At 42.3% G+C, this 20,210-nt stretch overlaps 1 protein-coding gene across 8 annotated transcripts in view; it reads right to left on the reverse strand.

Annotated features, from left to right (window-relative positions):
• The window catches only part of CREM (cAMP responsive element modulator), an 88,099-nt gene extending 69,786 nt beyond the window's left edge, over positions 1–18,313 (reverse strand). For 7 of the 8 annotated variants that reach the window (XM_079769137.1, XM_079769135.1, XM_079769131.1 and 4 more), the window contains exons 1-2: positions 18,136–18,313; positions 5,324–5,424 (exon numbers count right to left, since the gene is read on the reverse strand). In XM_079769137.1, coding sequence (XP_079625263.1) covers positions 5,324–5,367 — 44 coding nt within the window. In that variant the 5' untranslated portion in view covers positions 5,368–5,424; positions 18,136–18,313. The remainder of the gene's footprint in view (positions 1–5,323; positions 5,425–18,135) is intronic. The other variant, XM_079769132.1, reaches the window with a different exon arrangement.
• Between the last annotated feature and the right edge of the window lie 1,897 nt (positions 18,314–20,210).

Here is a 20,210-nt window from a genome sequence, read left to right on the forward strand (position 1 = left end):
TGCCAGGTGTTTCTCATGATTACTAGGAAGACCTCAACAAAGTATAAAAAAGGAGGAAGACATTGAAAATTAATTTCTACCAAAATGGTCAGCAAAGGAATTTTGAGACCTACAGACAAGAGGGTATATAACACCTCAGACCCCCACCCAACTTGCTCTTCAGATTACCTGAGAACCCGTCTGAGCTTCATAAGCCAGATGTATAGGTTTGCTTGCTTTGCTTTTTCAATAAAGATGCACGCTTTAATTGCTTTAATAAATTGGCTTTTCACAGCACAGTCAAGGTCTCTCATATAAAAGACAAGGATGGAGATTGGGGCAGCCCTCTACCACTGACTCAGGGGCTGTCCTGTCCTCCGGTGTCAGTGAGAGGTGCCTATAACTCTTGGACAACCTAGATCAGAACTAACCACTATACTTGTTAAAAATAATAATAGCAATGCAGATTCCCAGGCTCAACCCCAAATCTACTGAAACAAACTTTGAGGATTGAGTTTTTTTATATCAAAGAGATTCCAATGTACATTAAAATTTGAGAAAAACTTAGTTTATTGGTAAATTCTATCACAAACTGGCAGTCAGACATCCCCTGAGGGCGCAGGCCCGGATGAGGGACACCACCCTCCCCCCCCCTCCCGCCCCCACACGAATTTCGTGCACTGGGCCTCTAGTTTACAATAACTATCCTGAGTCATCAAAAAAAGTTTAACTATACTTGGTATACTTTCAGCAAAGAGGAGTACACATAATAGAATACAGGATGATTCCCATTAAAGAAAAAATACTTAAAAGGTAAACCTAATCAGGACCCATTTTTAGAGATATAATAAAAGACTTTATAAGTTAGTAATATTTTAAAATGTTTTACACATGAAAATATTTTTATCTGATGCAATCACCTTATTGGCCCCTTTTCTACTAGGTCCTACCCAGAATTCAATCCTTTGCCCTTCTTTTTTCAATCTACACATTCGGTATGGTGGTTAACTCCCAAATCCCTTTTATGCACAACCCCTCCTATTGGGCATCTACACCTAGGGTTTTCAGACAACTTTCCTTCCTTTTATTCTTTCTTTCAGTCAAGACCATCACTGTCCATTAAGCTCCAAAGCTAGAATCATGTGTCTATATGTGAGTCAATACCACAAAAAAACTCCCACTGTTAAATATCAGCTAAATCAGGATGCCACAAGGCCCTGAGCCTCCTAGTGAAAAAGGCAGGAATAGAAGATTAGTTCATTCTTCTTGCTACACTTTGCATTATTAACTATCACCTCCTATCCCAACACTACACCAGCAACTGAGTAGGCTGCTCCTCACAATTGCTACTGTCCACTCTAAGGACCATATATCACAGACCATGGGCCTCCCCCAAAAGACTAAACTGTGATGCCCCTGCAGCCATACCAGAATTACATCCATTACACCTTACATTCCTATTTTCCCAGACAATGTGAAAGATAAATTCCCCTCCCATTATTTCATCTTCACTCTCATAGCTAATGTTTCCTTTCCCCACATAATACAATTGCTCATTTCTATTTTCCTTCTAAGCCTTTGTAATGTGCTACCTGAAACTCCCAAAGCCTCCACAGCCCTCTAGAGTGCAGCTCATCTTCCCACACCTTATTAAGATCAGAATGTTGACTTGGCATCCTCTTTGATCCCCACTACTATTTCCCAGCTGTTCCTCCTCTGCTCCTTCGTAAAATCCCTTGTTCCCTCAAGGCTCACAGTAAGTAGGTATACCATCCTATAACTAGAGACTTTGGCACCTGCCTCAAGAGCCTTCCACTCCACCAGTCTGTGTTTTGTTCAACACAAAGGGAAGAACCCATCCCTCTCACCCTGATGCCTCAGTTCAATGACTTTCTCACTCCACTTCAAATATCTACTTGAGTGGCTGGCCATACACTGAAGCTTGTCTGTGTTCAAAACTGCTCCATCTCTGAAAAATTATTTCTGACATCCTATTCTCCCATCTTACACCCTCCCTCGATAACTCCTACCACTCCTGTTACTCAACCACACTGAGATCTCCAGACCACTTTCTCCCTTTCCCACAGCCTACCCCTATCTTCACATCCCACCCTATTCAGTTTAGAATCCATGGTTTCTCATTTTAACTACTATTTCCCAAAATCCTTTGTAGAGAGCACCTGGGAAAGGCCCCTGGGCTGATTGGCATCTGAATACAGCAGTGCTGGGCAGAGCCATGCCCTGGAAACATACCTTGCCAGAGGCAGGTGTGTTGTCAGCCTGACTTTCAGCTCAGGCGCGGGGGTGGGTTTCATTATCTAAATCCAGCCAAGTACCAGGAACAAACATGATTATCCGGGCCCACCCAGAAGTGATGATTACAAAGAAGCCACAAGAATGCACATAATCTCCTTTGTCTTGGGCTTTAGTAAAACTTCCTGGTATTTTGCTGTATAAAATAAACGTGCTGTATGGGCTCTGGGTCACTGTCTATCCATCAGAGGACAGTGGTCCCACCCGGCCCCAGCTTTTTCCTTCTATCTCTGTGTCTGTCTCTTTCTTTCATTTTTCTCAACCCCCAGCCGCCCCTACTCAGGAACCAGACCACTCTCTAGCCGCGCTGGACGCGGAAAAAAGAGAAATAGTTATAATCCTTTTGTTGTATGTGTTTAGTAAATGCCAACTCAGACAAAATCAATTCTGTCTCTTCCATGCTTGCACCAGTATTAAAGTTATTAAATTCATGGTTTTCAAATGGGCAGTAATTTTATTCTTGTCCTAGCAAATTTTCTCTCCCATTCTTTACAACTATTACAAGTTTCCTCTCTCAAATCACTGAGCTCACCTACTATGTAAAACCTTGCTGTAAATAAGTACACATAACACTAACGTCTGTAAATTAGCCTCAGCTAGTCCAGACAGAATTTATTTATAAATGTAAGAGAAAGATTCATTACACTCCTGCATTGATCACTATACATTTTATGGTAAAATTGAAGAAACATAGAATGCTTCCCCCAAAATATCACTTTCTGTAATAATCAAATATTAAACATAGTATACTAAAAAATTAATAGAATAATATATCAATTAATTATGCAATATTTTAATCTTAAATAATAATTCTTATTAGAGAGAAGAGACCAATTAATAACTATAAATTACAGAATATCTAAAAATAAAAACATGTAAGACGAAACAATAATAAACTAAAACAAACAAAAAAGTCCATTATAAACTAAAAGCAAACAAAATACTGGCAAATATTCCACAATTCTAAAGAACAGATAAGGATTTGCTAAAGTGGGTATATTTACACTTATGATTAACAGTAGTAGCAATATTCTTTTCTTATAAAGATTAAATATTTCACATGAAGTCTTCTTTTTATTATTTAGCGAACCATTTTCTTTTGATAGAAAAGTGAACCTTATCTCACTATGTTCTGAATATACTGGAATCCAGTTTAACGAAATATTAACATACCTATTGTTTTAAACAAATAGGATTCATCCATTAGCACATTTTTCAAAGACATCTCAGATTAACTACTTTATTTGGGGGGGGGGGGTGTCTGAAACTATTTGTTTGCTTACTCTGTTATTTTCTAGGACATTAATAGAACATCTACATCATACTGCAATTACTCCCCCAAACACCAAAGTACAACAGAATTGTACTGTTCATACAGTACAACATAAACAATAGGTAGACAACCAGTAACAAACTTTCAAGAAATAAATACAAAGGAATATATTCATAAAACTACATTTAAAATTATAGAAATGCCAAGATAATTATGACCCAAGTTATTTAGGCATACATATGTATCAAGAACACACAAGCCATGTAAGTAGGAGACAAAATGAGAAGAGAAGAAAAAAGCATTTTAAAGAAATGCTATCATAGTACCTAGGAAAGTGTTCTTAAAAGAGAAGATAGGAACAAAGAAAGGAAAAGGAAACAGGCCAAAAATATCCGAATGAAAATAAGTCAAAGGTAGTTTCCTAGTTATAATTAAGATGTTCAATTAACTAATAAACTTCTAAAATCTTAGTTGTATTTAATGTTGCAAAGACAAATTACACTGCAGAGCCCTACCCTGGTAAAATTTTTTTCACCTCTTTTAAAAACAGAACCCAGCTGGAAAAGAAAAATTATTGTTTCTAGCCCTGGCCAGTTTTCTCAGTGGTTAGACCAAAGGGTTGTGGGTTCAATTCCAGGGCAAGGGCACATACCTCTGTTGCCAGTTCATACTGGAGGCACGTGCCCTTACGCCCCCTCCCCCCATCTACTTTCCTTCTCTCTAAAAATCAATGGAGAAAATATCCTTGGGTAAGGATTAAAAAGTAATAATAATGCCCTAACCGGTTTGGATCAGTGGATAGAGCATCGGCCTGCGGACTGAAAGGTCCCAGGTGCAATTCTGGTCAAGGGCATGTACCCTGGTTGCGGGCACATCCCCAGTAGGGCGAGTGCAGAAGGCAGCTGATCAATAATGTTTCTCTCTCATCGATGTTTCTAACTCTCTATCCTTCTCCCTTCCTCTCTGTAAAAAATCAGTAAAATATATTTTTTATAAAAAAAGTAATAATAATACGTAAAGTCTCTATTTCTAAATCGTTTTACAAAAAAGTAATAGAAAATTTATTTTCTTTTTAAAGCTAGATCCAACTGATAAACCAAAATTTCTCTGAAAGTAACTAAAATAAAAGTTGAAAAATTCTATTTGGGTTTCTGTAAAATATTGGTAGAGACTTGAGCAAGGAGGAAGGAAAAGGAAAACTCTGTCCACATCCTTATAGGTGGTCTCCTTCCTAACTGAAAAGGCCAGCATTTAGAATAAGCTAAATGTGCATGTCCACTTACTCCCTACAGAATCTAATAGAGTACACAGTTGAAGATGAATTCCTTAATTGAATGGCTGAATAATATGGGTGCATATGATTATATCTTACTAGTAGCACTGCGCACGATTCCATACGCCAGTAGCTCGCCAGTAGCTCGCTGCCGCCCTCCTGTAGCTCTCCACCCACTGCCCCGCCCTCCTGTAGCTCCCTCCGCCCCCACCCCCCCCTATAGCTTGCTGCCCTGCCCCCTCCTGTAGCTCTCCACCATCCACCTGTAGCTCGCTGCCCCACCTTCCTGCTGATCCGTGATCGGGTCATTACGCTTCACAACGTAACGACCATTTGCATATTACATCTTTATTATATAGGATTATAATAAATATACACATACATTTATGTATGTGCAGTTATCTACATTAACTTATCCATTTTAACTTTAAACGCTCTAAGTAATATTTTCAAAACAAAAAACAAACGTATGTATACCCACCTACCTTAAATTTGTCTTAATATATTTTTTCCTGCCACATTTGTTCATTATTAAGACATTTGTAATCAATGTTTTGCTCCTTCTCGGTTTTCTTCTTTATTTATCCTGCAGTGAAATTATAATGTTGAATTGGGAGATCATAACATTTTATTTTTTAAAAATTAAAACCTCTCAAAACTACACCAGAAAAATACCCTAATTTCTGTAAAATTGAAAAAAAGCATAGAAAGCTGAAAACAATTCCATATTTTTTTCAACTTTAATTCCATTCAATTTTATGATCTTCCTAGGAAAAGATTTCAAAATCCTTAAATCATGTGCTATTTTCTCAGATTCTTTTCTACTGAAGAGAAAGCAGTGCTGTCTAATTACTTGATATATACTATGTACTACCTATAGGTATCAGCTCTATTTTTATTTATTTTTTACTTTTTTAATCCTCACTAGAGGATATATTTTCCAATAATCTTTCAAGAGAGAGTGGAAAGAAGGGAGAAGGGGGAGAGATACAGAGAGAGAGAGAGAGAGAGAGAGAGAGAGAGAGAGAGAGAGAGAGAGTTATGAGAGAGACACATCAACTGGTTGCCTCCTGAACTCACCCTGACCAGGGCTGGAGACTGAACCTGCCACAGAGGGATGTGCCCTTGACCAGGAATCCAACCTGAGACCCTTCAGTCCCTGGGCCAACGCTCTAACCACTGAGAAAACCTGGCCAGGGCTATGTTTAAATGGTAATATCACTTAATAAACTGAATAAATCATTTTCCTTTTTTTCCCTTTATTGATTTTTAGAAAGAGAGAGAGGAAGGGTGTGAGAGAGGGAGAGACAGAGGGAGGGAGGGTGGGTGAAAGATGGATAGGGAGAAAGAGAGAGAAACATCAACTTGTTGTTCCACTTATTTATGCATTCATTGGTTCATTCTTGTATGTGTCCTAACCAGGAATCGAACCTACAATCTTGGTGTACTGGGACAACACTCTAACCCAGTGATGGGCAACCTTTTGAGCTTGGTGTGTCAAACTCCGCCAAAAAACTGAGCATAACTCGGGTAGTGTGTCACTTTGAGGAAAAAACATTATTTCGCAAATGTTTCATCCTCAGGAGCAGCAAATATTTCATCCTCGGCATCAGAAATGGCTACGCGTGTCAGTGCTGACACGCGTGTCATAGGTTCGCCATCACTGCTCTAACCAAATGAGCTATACAGCCAAGACAAATCATTTTCTTAAATTTCACTCCACTGCAACAAATTTGTCAACTATTTTACATTTACCTTAAATCTGAAACTGGCTTTTGGCAAAGAATTTTAATTCCAAACTAAATAGTAACGTTTATTTAAAATCTCCTTCTAGAGGAAGTAAGATAGCGGCATAGGTAAATGCCTATACTTGCCGCCTTTACAACCACATCAAAATTACAATTAAAATACAGAAAAACCATCATTCAGAACTGCCTGAAAGCTGGCTGAATGGAAGTCCTACAACTAGAGAAGAAGAAACACATTGAGACTGGTAGGAGGGATGGAAGCGCGGAATGGGCTAGTCCCGTGGTCGGCAAACTGCAGCTCGTGAGCCACATGCGGCTCTTTGACCCCTTGAGTGTGGCTCTTCCACAAAATACCACGGACTGGGCGAGTCTATTTTGAAGAAGTGGCGTTAGAAGAAGTTTAAGTTAAAAAAATTTGGCTCTCAAAAGAAATTTCAATCGTTGTACTATTGATATTTGGCTCTGTTGACTAATGAGTTTGTCGACCACTGGGCTAGTCCAATACTCATACGTGCTGTTTTTTTAATCAGGTTATCTCTGCTACAGATGCTGCCTGTGAGAAGCAAAGGGTCCCAGTTGCACACCAGACCACCAGACCAAGGTTCCAGAGCTGGGAAGAGAAGTCCCCGAAACTATAGGCTGTAAAAACCAGTGGGGATTGTGGCTGAGTGACAAGGAGGCTGCTGGAATACTTGGTGTTCCTCTTAAAGAGCCTGCGCTTAAACTTACACAATCCGGCTTCTTCTGACCTCCAGCACCAGGAGACCCAGAAACATACAGGGAGGAACTGGATTGTCTGGCATTGGGGCAGGAACTTGGGGACAGCTTTCTCCCAGACAGGGGGCATTGTTCCTGTGCTTTGATCTCCCCTATTGCACGGCTGACTGGCAGGCATATCTGAGGCTCCATCAGCCTGGAGCACATTGTTTGCTCCACCTTGGGGATTCCCTGAGACCCTGCCCCATCCCAATTTGCAGCCCCACCCAAGCTGTTTGCAGCAGCTTTTCCATATGAATGGCCTGTCCTGGCCCAGGCTTCAAACATTGCTGAAATCTCTCAACAAGTTACAGCATGCCCCAAATCCATCAGTAAAAGGGCCAAGACCCAGCTAGCACCAGCCTGCTTTGCTTCACCAGGGATTCCAGCAGCCTCCTTGTCATTCACCTGGGCACATTCAAGCTCAATGCAAATAGCAAATTACAGGTCCCTCTGTAGTTCCTGCTGTGTGGCCCCAGGCAGTGGCTAACTTTGAATCTCCCTGGAGGCCCCAGAGCCAGTGCACTTGGTGGACAGCTTCAGACCATAGCAGAGTACAACTCTACACATCCATAAGCAACATATTCAAGGGGCCGACTCAGTGAGCACCAAAACCCCACTGAAGCAAGTCCTGCTCCATAGGGGTGTTCCCTGCAGAGCAGCTCTCCCGCTGTAGTCACAGCTGTTCCAAACAGCCATTGGCCTGAAGGTCAACTCCTCCCAGTGACATCAACAGCAATCAAGGCTCAACTACATGACTATGCACACAGACCACACTGGGGTGCATCTAAAGTGCCCAGCTCAGGTGACTGGGGAGGTTGAGCCACTGGGCCCTACAGGCCACTCTACCAACTCCAGGAGATATAGCAGCTCTACCTAATACATAGAAACAAACACAGGGAAGCAGTCAAAATGCAGAGACAAAGAAACATGTCACAAATTAAAGAAATGGAAGCAAGCAAACTACTGGATACAGAGTTCAAAACAATGATTATAAGGTTAACCAAGGATCTTAATGAGACTTTCAAGGATCTTAGTGAGAATGTCAAAGACATGAAAAAGGACCAGTCAGAAATTAAGTATACAATAACTGAAATAAAGAATAGTTTACACAGTTTCAATAGTAGAGTAGAGGATTCCTAGAATCAAATCAACAATTTGGAATATGAGGAAGAAAAAAACACCCAAATCAGAAGAGTAAAAAGAAAAAAGAATACAAAAATATGAAGATAGTGTAAGGAGCCTCTGTGACAACTTCAAGCGTACTAATGGGGGTGCCAGAAGACGAGAGAGAGCAAGATATTGAAAATCTGTGTGAAGAAATAATGACAGAAAACTTCCCCTACCTGGTGAAAGAAGTAGACTTACAAGTCCAAGAAGCACAGAGTGTCCCAATCAAGAGGAACCCAAAGAAGCCCACACCAAGATACATCATAATTAAAATGCCAAGGATTAAAGACAAAGAGAGAATCTTAAAAGCACAAAGAGAAAAAGCAGTTAATTACCTACAAGGGAGCACCCATATGACTGTCAGCTGATTTCTCAACAGAAACTTTGCAGGCCATAAATATTCAGTGATGAATAGTAAGGACCTACAACCAAGATTATTCTACCCAGCAAAGCTCTCACTTAGAATTGAGGGTCAGATAAAGAGTGTCACAAATAAGAAAAAGCTAAAGGAGTTCATTACTACCAAACCAGTATTATATGAAATGTTGAAGGGTATTCTTTAAGAAGAAGAGGAGGAGGAGGAGGAGGAGGAGGAGGAGGAGGAGGAGGAGGAGGAGGCGGAAAAAATATGAACAATAAAATGGCAACAAATACATATCTATCAACAATTGAATCTAAAAATCAAAATAAACAAGAAAGTTAATGAACAAAATAAACTGGTGAATAAAATAGAATCAGAGGCATCGAAGCATGGAACACACTGACAAATCTCAGAGGGAAGAGGGGGGGGGGCGCAGTAAGAAATTAACCAAAACTCTTACTGGACACAGACAGTAGGGTGCTGAAGGCTGGGGGTGGGGCAGGAACTGGTTTGAGGGGGACAATGGTGGGGGAAAAAGGAGACATCTGTAAAACTCTCAATAGAATTTTTTTTTCGATCTTTATTGTTGAAAGTATTACATATGTCCCCTTCCCCCCGCCCCCCATTAATCCCCTCCAGCCCATCCACAATATTTTTTAATAAAAAAATTAAAATCTCCTTCAACTTATTAAAAAAGCTGTTTTAGACACTCTAGCAATTAAACCCATTTTTCACTAATATGTATTTTTAAAATATATCTTTATTGATTTCAGAGAGGAAGGGAGAGGGAAAGAGATAGAAACATCAATGATGAGAGAAAATCATTGATTGGCTGCCTCCTGCACGTCCCCTAATGGGGATCAAGCCCGCAACCCAGGCATGTGCCCTCGACCAGAATCGAACCCGGGACCCTTCAGTCTGCAGGCTGATGCTCTATCCACTGAGCCAAACCAGCTAGGGCTAATATATTTTTTAAATATGCCTTTGGGATGCTGAATGAAGTAAAATTAGCAAAGAAAAAAAGATAAAAGGATATCTGGGGACCCTTATTTTAGGGTTGCAAAGGACAAAAGTGCACATCCAGAAGTACCTTTTAGGCATCTATCCAGCAATAGTGGTGCTTAGTCACAGACATGTACCTTCAGAGTTCCCCCCAGAGTGGTCCCCTCTAGGGTGGTGTTACACCATCCCAGTCAATTCTGAAACTGAATTTGCCCCACTTAACTAAGGGCACTACAGCAATGGTGATTTTTGCCACACCTACCCCCTACTCCAGTACAGGGACAATAGATGGTAGGGCATAGGAACCACACTACCTACAACATGACCAAAAAGCATACATGGTGCCACTCCTTCAGATTAAACCATGCCTCTGATTCTGTTTTATTCACCAACTTATTTTGCTCATTAGATTTCTTGTTCATTTATTTTGAGTTTTAGATTCAATTGTTGACATTTTATTATGCTGACATTTTACATGGGGATATTTCATCTTCCATAAAAATTGTGGCAAGGACCACTTATTTATTAGAGTAATCGGACCCTTGCCGGTTTGGCTCACTGGATAGAGCGTCAGCCCACTGACGGAAGGGTCCCAGATTCAATTCCGGTCAAGGGCCCGTACCTGGGTTGCAGGCTCCTCCCTGGCCCAGGCCCTCCTTGGGGCGCATGCAGGAGGCAACCAATCTCTGTGTTTCTCTCACATGGATATTTCTCTCTTTCTCCCACTCTATTTAAAAATCCATGGGAAAATACCCTTGGGTGAGGATGAAAGAAATAATAGTATTCGGCACCATGACAGATCAGGCCCTGGTGCCTGGCCTCAGAGACACAGATAATGAAACGTCCCTGCTCTCCAGGAGCTGGCAATCTCATGAGGGAGGGAAATGTTAAACAAATAACAATGATTTTATTGGAATAATAATGATGATCAGGACACCATATAAGAAGTAACTGCAATTTTTTAAAGAATTTTTATTGATTTTGAGAGAGAGAAAGGAAGCGAGAGAAACATCAATTGGCCACCTCCGACATGCCCCCTACCTGGGAATTCAGCCCATAACGTGGGCACATGCCCTGACTGGGAATCGAACTGGCAACCTTCCAGTACATGAGTTGACACCCAACCAACTGAGCCACACCGGCCAGGGCATAACTGCTAGTTTCTATATTTTTCTTGGAAATATCATTTTCTTTAGTTTAATTTTTTAATAAGTAACATATTCTTATGATTCAGAATTTAAAAAGTAGAAAAGGGTATTCAGTGAAGTCCAGGAATAGCCACTCATTTCCTATTCCCCGAGGCAAGCAGCACTGAAGAAAGTACTAGCTTCCTGTTACCACAGCCATAGGATGGCATTACCAGAATAAAGACCATCATGTAAACCTGACCCTGACTCAGGCTTATGAGAGAATTGTTTCACCCCAAATACTAAACAATTCATCATTGAATGACTGCCTGCTTGCCAAATCTAAAGTATACTTCTCAGTCCCTATCTTCCTTAACATCCCTACAGCATTTCCTGCTCTCCAAATTTCATCCTCCTTTAACCTCTTGTTGTTATTGTCTTAAAACAACACAAATTTATTACCCTAAAATTCTGGAGGTCAGAGTCTGAAATGGGTCTCACTAGGCTTATCAAGGTGTTGGCAGGGTTGTTTCTCTGGAGGCTCTGGGGAGCATCCATTTTCTTGCCTTGGCTAGGTTCTAGAGGCTGCCTGTATTCCTTGGCCCCTTCATCCATCTTTAAGGTCAACAACATTAGGCTGTTTTTCTCATGCTGCCATCTCTCTGGTTCTCTCTTCTTGACCTCTTAATGGCACCAATTTAATCCTTTTCTTCTAGATTATCTAGTCCTTTGTTCTGTCTTCTTTGGTCCACACTTTAAAAGGTTGGTATTCCCACCTGGCTGGTGTGGCTCAGTAGTTGAGTGTCAACCAATGAACCAGGAGGTCACGGTTCAATTTCTGGTTCCTGGTCAGGCACGTGCTCGGGTTGCAGGCTTGATCCCCATTAGGGGCACGTGGGAGGCAGCCAATCAATGATTATCTCTCATCATTGATGTTTCTGTCTCTCTCTCCCTCTCCCTTTCTCTCTCAAATCAATGAAGATAGATAGATAGATAGATAGATAGATAGATAGATAGATAGATAGATAGATAGATATAGATATAGATATAGATATAGATATATAGACATATAGATATATAGATATATAGATTTTTTTTTTAAGGTAAAAATTGACCCTGTCAGGAAAGATGCCAGCCTAGGACAACATCGGCATAAAACCCAGTGAGCCCCACAAATAGTGGACCCAAAGGTCTTGGAGTGTGTGAGTTTGTTTGGGTTTTGTTTTTTTGTCTTTTTGGTGTGTTTGTGTGTGAGAAGATCTTTTGTTTTTTTCCTCCCTTTTTTTTCTTGCATATCTCTAATTTCTATCTTTCCTTCTACTGTGGATGAAAGGGGCCACATGCTAACCTGACTAGCTCAGGGAAGGCCTGCATGACAGCCTTGCAAACTCAGAGATTTAAAGTAACCAGAAAAAATGGTCTGAAATGAAACTTTTTAACCAAAAAGCCGTTTATGATGGGTAGTCACTTCCCAGGCCGGTATCTTCACTGACAAGATCAACCTTTACATTAACTGAGCCTATCTGTCTTTTTGCATCTATGATAACATATCCTTGAAATATCTGGGTAGTAACTTCCCTTTTTCCGGACCCCTTGGGGCACAACCTAATGTGCCTGGGCACCAGGACAGATACCACAAATTCCTTCATTATTATTGTTATCATGTTAATTGTTGACACTTGTGTCTAATCTATCATTTTACTCTTTATTCAATCCCAGAGGTTCCCCCCTCCTTTGCTTTCTCCCGCCTCTCTAATCTAACACCAATGGATTTCATGTAACCCACCAACTTCCCCTCCTTCGATTACATCTCTTTCTTTTCAATCCATTCCCCACTTGGCGCCTGCTTTTGGCTTTTTCACAGTCAAACAATACCAGAATGGGCAGCTAAAGGAGAAAATGAAAAATAAATTCAGCCCAGCCTGTGTAGCTCAGTGGTTGAGTGTCGACCTATAAACCAAGAGGTCACAGTTCAATTCCTGGTCAGGACACATGCCTAGGTTGTAGGCTCAATCCCCAATAGGGGGTGTGTGGGCAGCAGCTGATCAATGATTCTTATCATTGATGTTTTTATCTCTCTCCCTCTCTCTTCCTCTCTGAAATCAATAAAAAGATATTTTTTAAAGTAAATAAATTCAAATAATCCTGGTCTACACTCCCAACAACACCACCCCCACCACTACCACTAACTTCATGAAGGGCAATAAAATTTAAAATCTCTTGGGAGAGCTATTTGCTGGACTAGAGTCATTGTAGAATTTTATGTTTCAATGGCATGCTTCATTACTGCATTTTAAGTACATTTCAAAACATTTATCTATACACTATGTACCACTGTATTGACTACTAACCAGTAAAGCTGGGAAAGAGTAGATAAGATACTTGAGTCACCTTAAAGTTCAGAAACTAATTACAATGTTATTATACTTACCTAGATTGATCCTATCTTGTATATTTGAACAATACTGGTATCTTTCTAGATGCAGAAACATGCCTAAATAAGTTAAATGTAATTCCTCCAGCAATTTTAAGAGTAGCATGTAGATGAAAAAGGGCCACATGCTAACCTGACGAACTCAGGGAAGGCCTGCATAATGGCCTTGCAAACTCAAGAGACCTAAAGTAACCACAAAGGATGGTCTGAAATTAAAATCTTTAATTAAAAAGCAGTTTATAGTGGTAGTCATGTCCTAGGTCAGTATCTTCCCTGACAAAGATCAATTTCAATCTTTACTGAGCCTATTGTCTTTTTGCATCTAAGATAACATACCTGTGGAATGTTAGGGTAACTTGTAACTTCCCTTTTTCTGGACTCCTCAGGGTACAACAAATGGCACCAGTGTGCAGACCACAAATTACCTATTAGTTACCATGTTAATTGTTGACTGTTAGCTATCCTGTACCCACCTATGTAAAAGAAGTATGTGTCTATCATTTTACTTTTTATCCAATCCCAGAGGTTCCCCACTTAGTTTTCTCCCACCTCCCTGATCTATTACCAATGGATTTCATGTAACCCAACCGCCATTCTCCAGAGCACTATCTCAATAAGTTGAGATTCTGCTTCCAGGCAATTGTTGACAGTTTGGCTCAAATAAACTCACAAAAATTCTTTACAGGTTTGAATGGTGTGTTTTTTTTATGTCATGCATCTACATACAGTAACATTGGTCTTTATGCAAGATATAGTTGCCCCAATTGCAGAACCAGAAGCTTTCATCATAACCAAGGCTACCATAAAAAATCCTGCTTAAAACATTTCTCAACGAAAAAAACCCAAACGAAAACAAAACAGCCCTAGCCAGTTTGTTCAGTGGTTAGAGCGTCGGTCCGAGGACCCAAGAGTCACGGATTTGATTCCTGGTCAAGGACACATACCTCCATTGTTAGATCCCATCCTCAGTCAGGTGGGTGCCGGAGGCAACCACTTGATGTCTCTCTGATGTCAATGTTTCTCTCTCCTCCTAACCCCCTCCCTCCATTACACTCTGTCTGAAAATCAATGGAAAAAATATCCTCAGGGGAAGATTTAAAACAAAAACAAACATTTTCACGCACTCAATGGGGAAAAAAGATGAGGCTGTTTGAGATTATGACATTGTGAGTTAGGATTGTCTAATTTTAAGTCTGCAGAGTTGAAAAAAAAAAGGCTTCACTAAGATAACTTTGAAGAAACTTGAGTTTGTGAAAATCTCAAAGTAAAATATTAGAATCACATTAGCCCATTGTCAAAATTTCACAGGATTTTATTTTAACATTTAATTGGTCTGGTTGTACATTGTTCAGAAAAATATGCATAAAGAGGCTTCCTATTTTAGGAGAACTGGGAGGCTTCAAAAAAACCTCCCACAAGAGTTGCTAGTAAGATTTCCTTGGAGACAAGCATCATCCATCACTAGGGAGACAGTTTATTTAAACAGTCTTTAAGCAAAACTCCCATATAACTTCCTAGCCAATGCTTTTCCTCAAAATTGTTTCACTTACACCTTGCCAGTAATTTCCTCCAACACTCCCAGGAAGGCCAGTGAAGAAATGTGCAAAATATTTTATTTTTAAACTTTGCTATAACTGAATTATACCAATAAGACTCAAGGTGTCTTCATGAATAATATCAGTATAAATTCCCACTAATGTTATCCTTAGGTTTTCCTCTTCGTTCTCCCTTATTCTCTATTGGATATCCTAGAGCATAAAAAAAAAAAAAAAAAAAAAAGAAAACCCATGAGGTTAAAGTGTTTACTTTTAACAGCACTGTTTATTGAGAAGTTCCTATGGTAAAAAGTATTTTAAATACCTTATGTATTCTTTAAGAGGAAATTAACAAAATGATTTTAAATGTTTATATCTACCTATGTGAAACGGGTGAGAAACACTTTCCCTGAAATCTACATTTTTATAATCTATATATTTGTATTAACAATATTGAAAAACATTCAATTCACAATAACTCTTCTCAAAGTTGACTTTTATAAATGGAATCCATCAGTTCAATAAAGTAGAAATACTTAACAGAAGGCAACATTTCAGGCTTATTTCCTTGATGTCAAATATCAATGGTTCAGGTGTTAAGTGTTTGCATTGTTCAGGTTTTTTGTTTTTGTCTTTAAGTCTATATCTAAATGAAACAGGACATTTGAGTGCTTTTTTACCCACTTCAGCAATAAACCTGGCTGTAGAAACTCGGTTTTCAAACTTAATCCCTTCTGGGAGGCTATTCAAGAAGCAATTTGTTCAAAAACCGAATAATCGTTTCCCCATTAGAAATAATGTAAATTGAATTAATTCATTCCAGACCCCTAAATGATTGTTTTTAACCTTTCTTATATACAGTACATGTCTAATGTACAGTTCAGTCTATAAACAAACACTTATTTTCTTAAATTTATCAAACTACCCTACTAGCCTTAACCAAATCACTTTCTGCACTGGGTCCAGGGGTGTCTTTCAGGAAGTCAGAGATAGCATCTTCACTCTTTTTTATGTATCACTGCCTCAGAAAAGCTGACACCAGCTAACAGCTTTTGGTTTATCTAAATCAACAACAGTTTTTCTACCTCTTCAATTGCCTGTAATCATTGTTATCATTGTTTCTTTCACAACCTTAGCAACGTTAGCACTCTTGATGGCCTCTTTATGTTTTAAAATGATGCTAATCATCCATTTCACCAAAAGCAAAAGCAAAAAAAAAAATGTTCACAGCACAATTTCCCGAGATGTTAACAAGGCACGATTTAGCTGTAAACTGCCTCATAATAGCACATTCTCTCCTTTGTGGCCTGAGAGATGCTTTTTGTCATGCTGATACATCAGCATGAAAGGGTTGTCAGGTCAAGAACCAAAGTTAACCTGGCATTTTTTCATCAACAACTTGGTCAAGAATTGAATTGTTTGAGGTGGGAGACCTTTGAGAACTGAGGTTTGAGTGTACTTACTTGCAGAAAATATCAAGATGGGGAAAACAGTCAAAATCAGAAATATATGTGTACACTGGTAAAGATTTAGTCAGGATTCCTTCTACACACATGTTAATAATCTGAAACTCCTCCCTACTTTCTATGAAATGGCCACGACTCTAAACAATATCTCATATTTTAATCATGGAATGACCCGCCTCAGTAGGAAACTAGAGTAACTTATGGAGTCTGGAGTTTGTTAAATTCATCAGCTGTCAATTTCATTACCCTTCCAGGACAATGCAAAAACAAAACGATTAAAGAGCTCCTCTGCGTTTCCACATCCAAAAAATATTTATTCATATACTCTTACAAAAGCATGTACACAAAACAGAGTAATTACAGCTTCACACTCGCCACAATTCCAGGTTGACCAGAAAGTCACTGGGAAAACATTTGCTTAACATTGATCTATTTACAAATTCACCAAAAACCTTTTTAAGTAATAATCAACACTTTCTAGGACAATGCTTTCAGTGTTTACTCATCCAGGATCACATCCATTTAAATATCTCTTTAGAAGTTATCTTTGGATCGGTAAGTCCTAGTTCCGTACACATTCGTTTTTAATACCTAGTATTCACTGGTCAAAAACGCATTATTTGCAATTCGTCTTCCTTTGGAGAAAGAAAAGTTAGTTTAAAGTCAAGGTTTAAAGACGACTCTGACCTACGAAAGGAAAGCAGCTTGTCACCCAAAAAGAGTACAGAGACTGAGAGAAAACGGTGGCACCTAAAAAAGAACAGGAGTCATTAACGTCATCTAATACAATTTTCAAACCGCACCTCTGTCCGCTGTGCACCTGGATTTTTATTTATGTCGTGGGAAGGTGGCTGCACTCTCCAGGCCCGACATTATTAAGCAAAAAATAAATTCTACGCAAGCCACGCAGGTAAGCCGCCCGCCGTGCCGGAGGGGGCTCAGTTTGGGTCCGACTCCAGGCTGATCCTGTAAGTCGGCATTTCTGGCCGGAAACCGAGAGCAGGAACAGGTAGGCGCTGTCAAAGTCGGGGCTCCGCGGGCCGGGAATAGCAGCAGAGTAGGGAGCTGTGTGAACAAGCTGAGTGTTCCCTGTTCGGCATGCTCTGGGAGCCTTACTGGTCGGCCATAAAAAGACAAAAATTACAAAGGAAACAGTAAGAAAACCCGCGACTTAAGGCGGATTCGCTCTTTCTTCGCCTTATCTCATCAGATCACGTCTGGGGCTCAAAAGGAGTCAAAGGCGATGTCCCTCGGATTCAAGTTTCGGTGAAGAAACGGGTTAACGTTAATTTACGCGCCACCTGAGCACACACACCAGGGGCCCGGGTGCTGCTCATGGTCAGCTGCGACAAAACCGCCGTCCTGACTTCTCGCTTCCTCTTTCTGTTCAGAGTGAGGACCGCTCAGAGCAAGCGGGCTTTTCCAGAAAGACTTTCCACCGAGTACCGAGTTCAAAGAGGCCGGGCTGGCCGCAGCGAGCAGCCCCAGCTCCGGGCCGCCGGCGCGGAGGCGACCGAGGGCGGAGAGGGCAGCGGACCGGGGCCGGAAGCCGGGCCGGCGGGGGGGCCGCCCGAAGAGCCCGCCGCCCCGCACCCGCCGCCCCAGCCTGGGCCCGGCCCCGCCTCCTCCCTGCTGCCTCCGCCTCCGGCGCCGCGTCCCAGCTCCTGGCTCTCTAGTCCGGACCGGCGCGCCACTTACCCACCGCGAAGGGATTTACGTAGCGGCCTCGTCACTGCTTACGGACGCGAGGAGGTGGGGACCGCAAACCAGCTACGCGGCGCCGGCGGCGGCCCCACGTCGTCCACGTCAGCTCTGATGCGGCAGCCGCGGTCTCCCCACTGATCCCGACCTAAAGTAGCGCGGCAGCCGCACGAACTGCGTCCGCGCGCGCGCGCGCGCCCCGCCCTCCCTTCCCCAGCTCCGCGACCGCCTCCCGGGGGGGACGCCCGGCGGAAAAATCCAAGCTCGAACTCCGCCCCCTGCCGGCAGCCTGCGGGAGTGCGGCGCTGACAATCCAACAATTAAATGGAACGGGGCAGGGAGGAGCGCCAAGGGGGCGGAGCCTCACACTGGAGAGGAGGAGCGGTCAGGGGGCGGGGCCTCAGGGGGCGGGGCCTCAGGGGAGAGGAGGGTCAGCCAGGGGGCGGGGCCTCAGGGGCGGGGCCTCAGGGGGAGAGGAGGGCCGGCCAGGGGGCGGAGCCTCCGGGTGGAGAGGAGGACCTGGCCAGGGGGCGGAGCTAGGAGAGAGACCGGTGTGGGATTGAGGAGAAAGACCGAGTCGCGAGCGAGGCTGGGAACCGGAAGCTTTCGCCGCGCGTGCCCAAAAGCCAATCGCTTGAATACAAGCCTGTCGGTGGTTGCTGACCCCAAACTGAGGTCCGCGAGCGTCATGGGTCTCTCCTGCCTGGACGCGCATAATGCGGAATCTCCAGAGCCGCCTCTCTCCACAGCTCTACCGCGTGCGCCTTCCTGATACACGCTCCCATGTGCTCAGCCTGCTGCCGCCGCCGCCCGCCCCCGTAGCGGCCTTGTCTGTGTATCCGTGTGGCTGAGAAACAGCCGTGGTTCCCACGTGGAGAGGCGCAGGTGGAGAGGAAGACGGTGGTAGCAAGGAAAACCCTCCGCCTGTAAGGGAGGAGGGTTTTGTTTTCATCAGCCGGGAACCTGGGACTGTAAATGAGGCGCTTGTGAACTAGGAACCCATTTGTTAGTATGTGTGCTCATAACATACTAAGTTATCTTTAGGCAGAGTAGGCCCTCAAAACGCAGTGCTTTTAGCCTAAAAATAAGCCTCTTTACAATCAGGAAAAACGAAATCAGTAAAGTGTCATGCTTGAAACTGCTGTCAAGGCCTTCCGAATAATTCAAGCACTTAATAAGAAATGACAATAACTGATTTTTCGGTCCCTAATATTTACACTTACTGTAAAATTTATAGTAAACTTTAAAATGATATAGCAGGGATAAAGAAGAGCAGTATTGATGAGTCCAGGCTGCCTGTCACTACTTGAGCCAATTAAGCAGAGACAGGGTTAAATCATACATGAGCATTTATTCCAATAATGCCCAGCATTATGATAGAGCAGCAGGTCATCCACAAAAATCTGCTCTGACCCTCCCTATAAGCCAGCTGCTTATATTGGGTAGAGGGACAAAGATCACATGGGAAAGTAAGAAATACCTGCATGGGGAAAGTAGGCAAGTACAATGGTTACAGGTTACAGGCAATGCGGGCTGGGGGGATTGCAGAGGGCTGGGGCCTCCAGGACAGGGTAATAGTCAGTAGGGGCTGGGGACTTGCAAAGGGTGGGTACCTCCAGGACTAGATTGTTTTAGCCACAAGGTTGTAAATCTTTCCATAATGACAGGCAGTTCTTGGAAAAGGAGGATGGACCGCATTCCAATGTTAGCTCCCATGTCCGAGGGCATACAATCTCGGCCAGGTTAGAATGTGCTTTCTCTAATCAGAACAGAACAATCATGTTAAACAGCATGATTAATATTTCTTACTAGAGGCCCAGTGCATGAAATTCATGCACGGGTGGAGAGGAGGGGGAGGTGTCCCTCAGCCCCGCCTGCACCCTCTCCCAGTCCAGCACCCCTCAGGGGATGTCCGTAAGCCTGCAGGCAGACATCCCTCTTGCAGTCCAGGATCCCTCACTCCTTACCACCCGCCTGCTTGCTCCTTACCACTAGGTTCACTGCTCCTTAGCGCTGCCGTGGACGCAGGAGAGGCTCCCGCCACCGTTGCTGCGCTCACCAGCCATGAGCCC

This window comes from Cnephaeus nilssonii (genome assembly GCF_951640355.1).
Source record: "Cnephaeus nilssonii genome assembly, chromosome: 4".
In the NCBI taxonomy this organism is placed as follows: Eukaryota; Metazoa; Chordata; class Mammalia; order Chiroptera; family Vespertilionidae; genus Cnephaeus; species Cnephaeus nilssonii.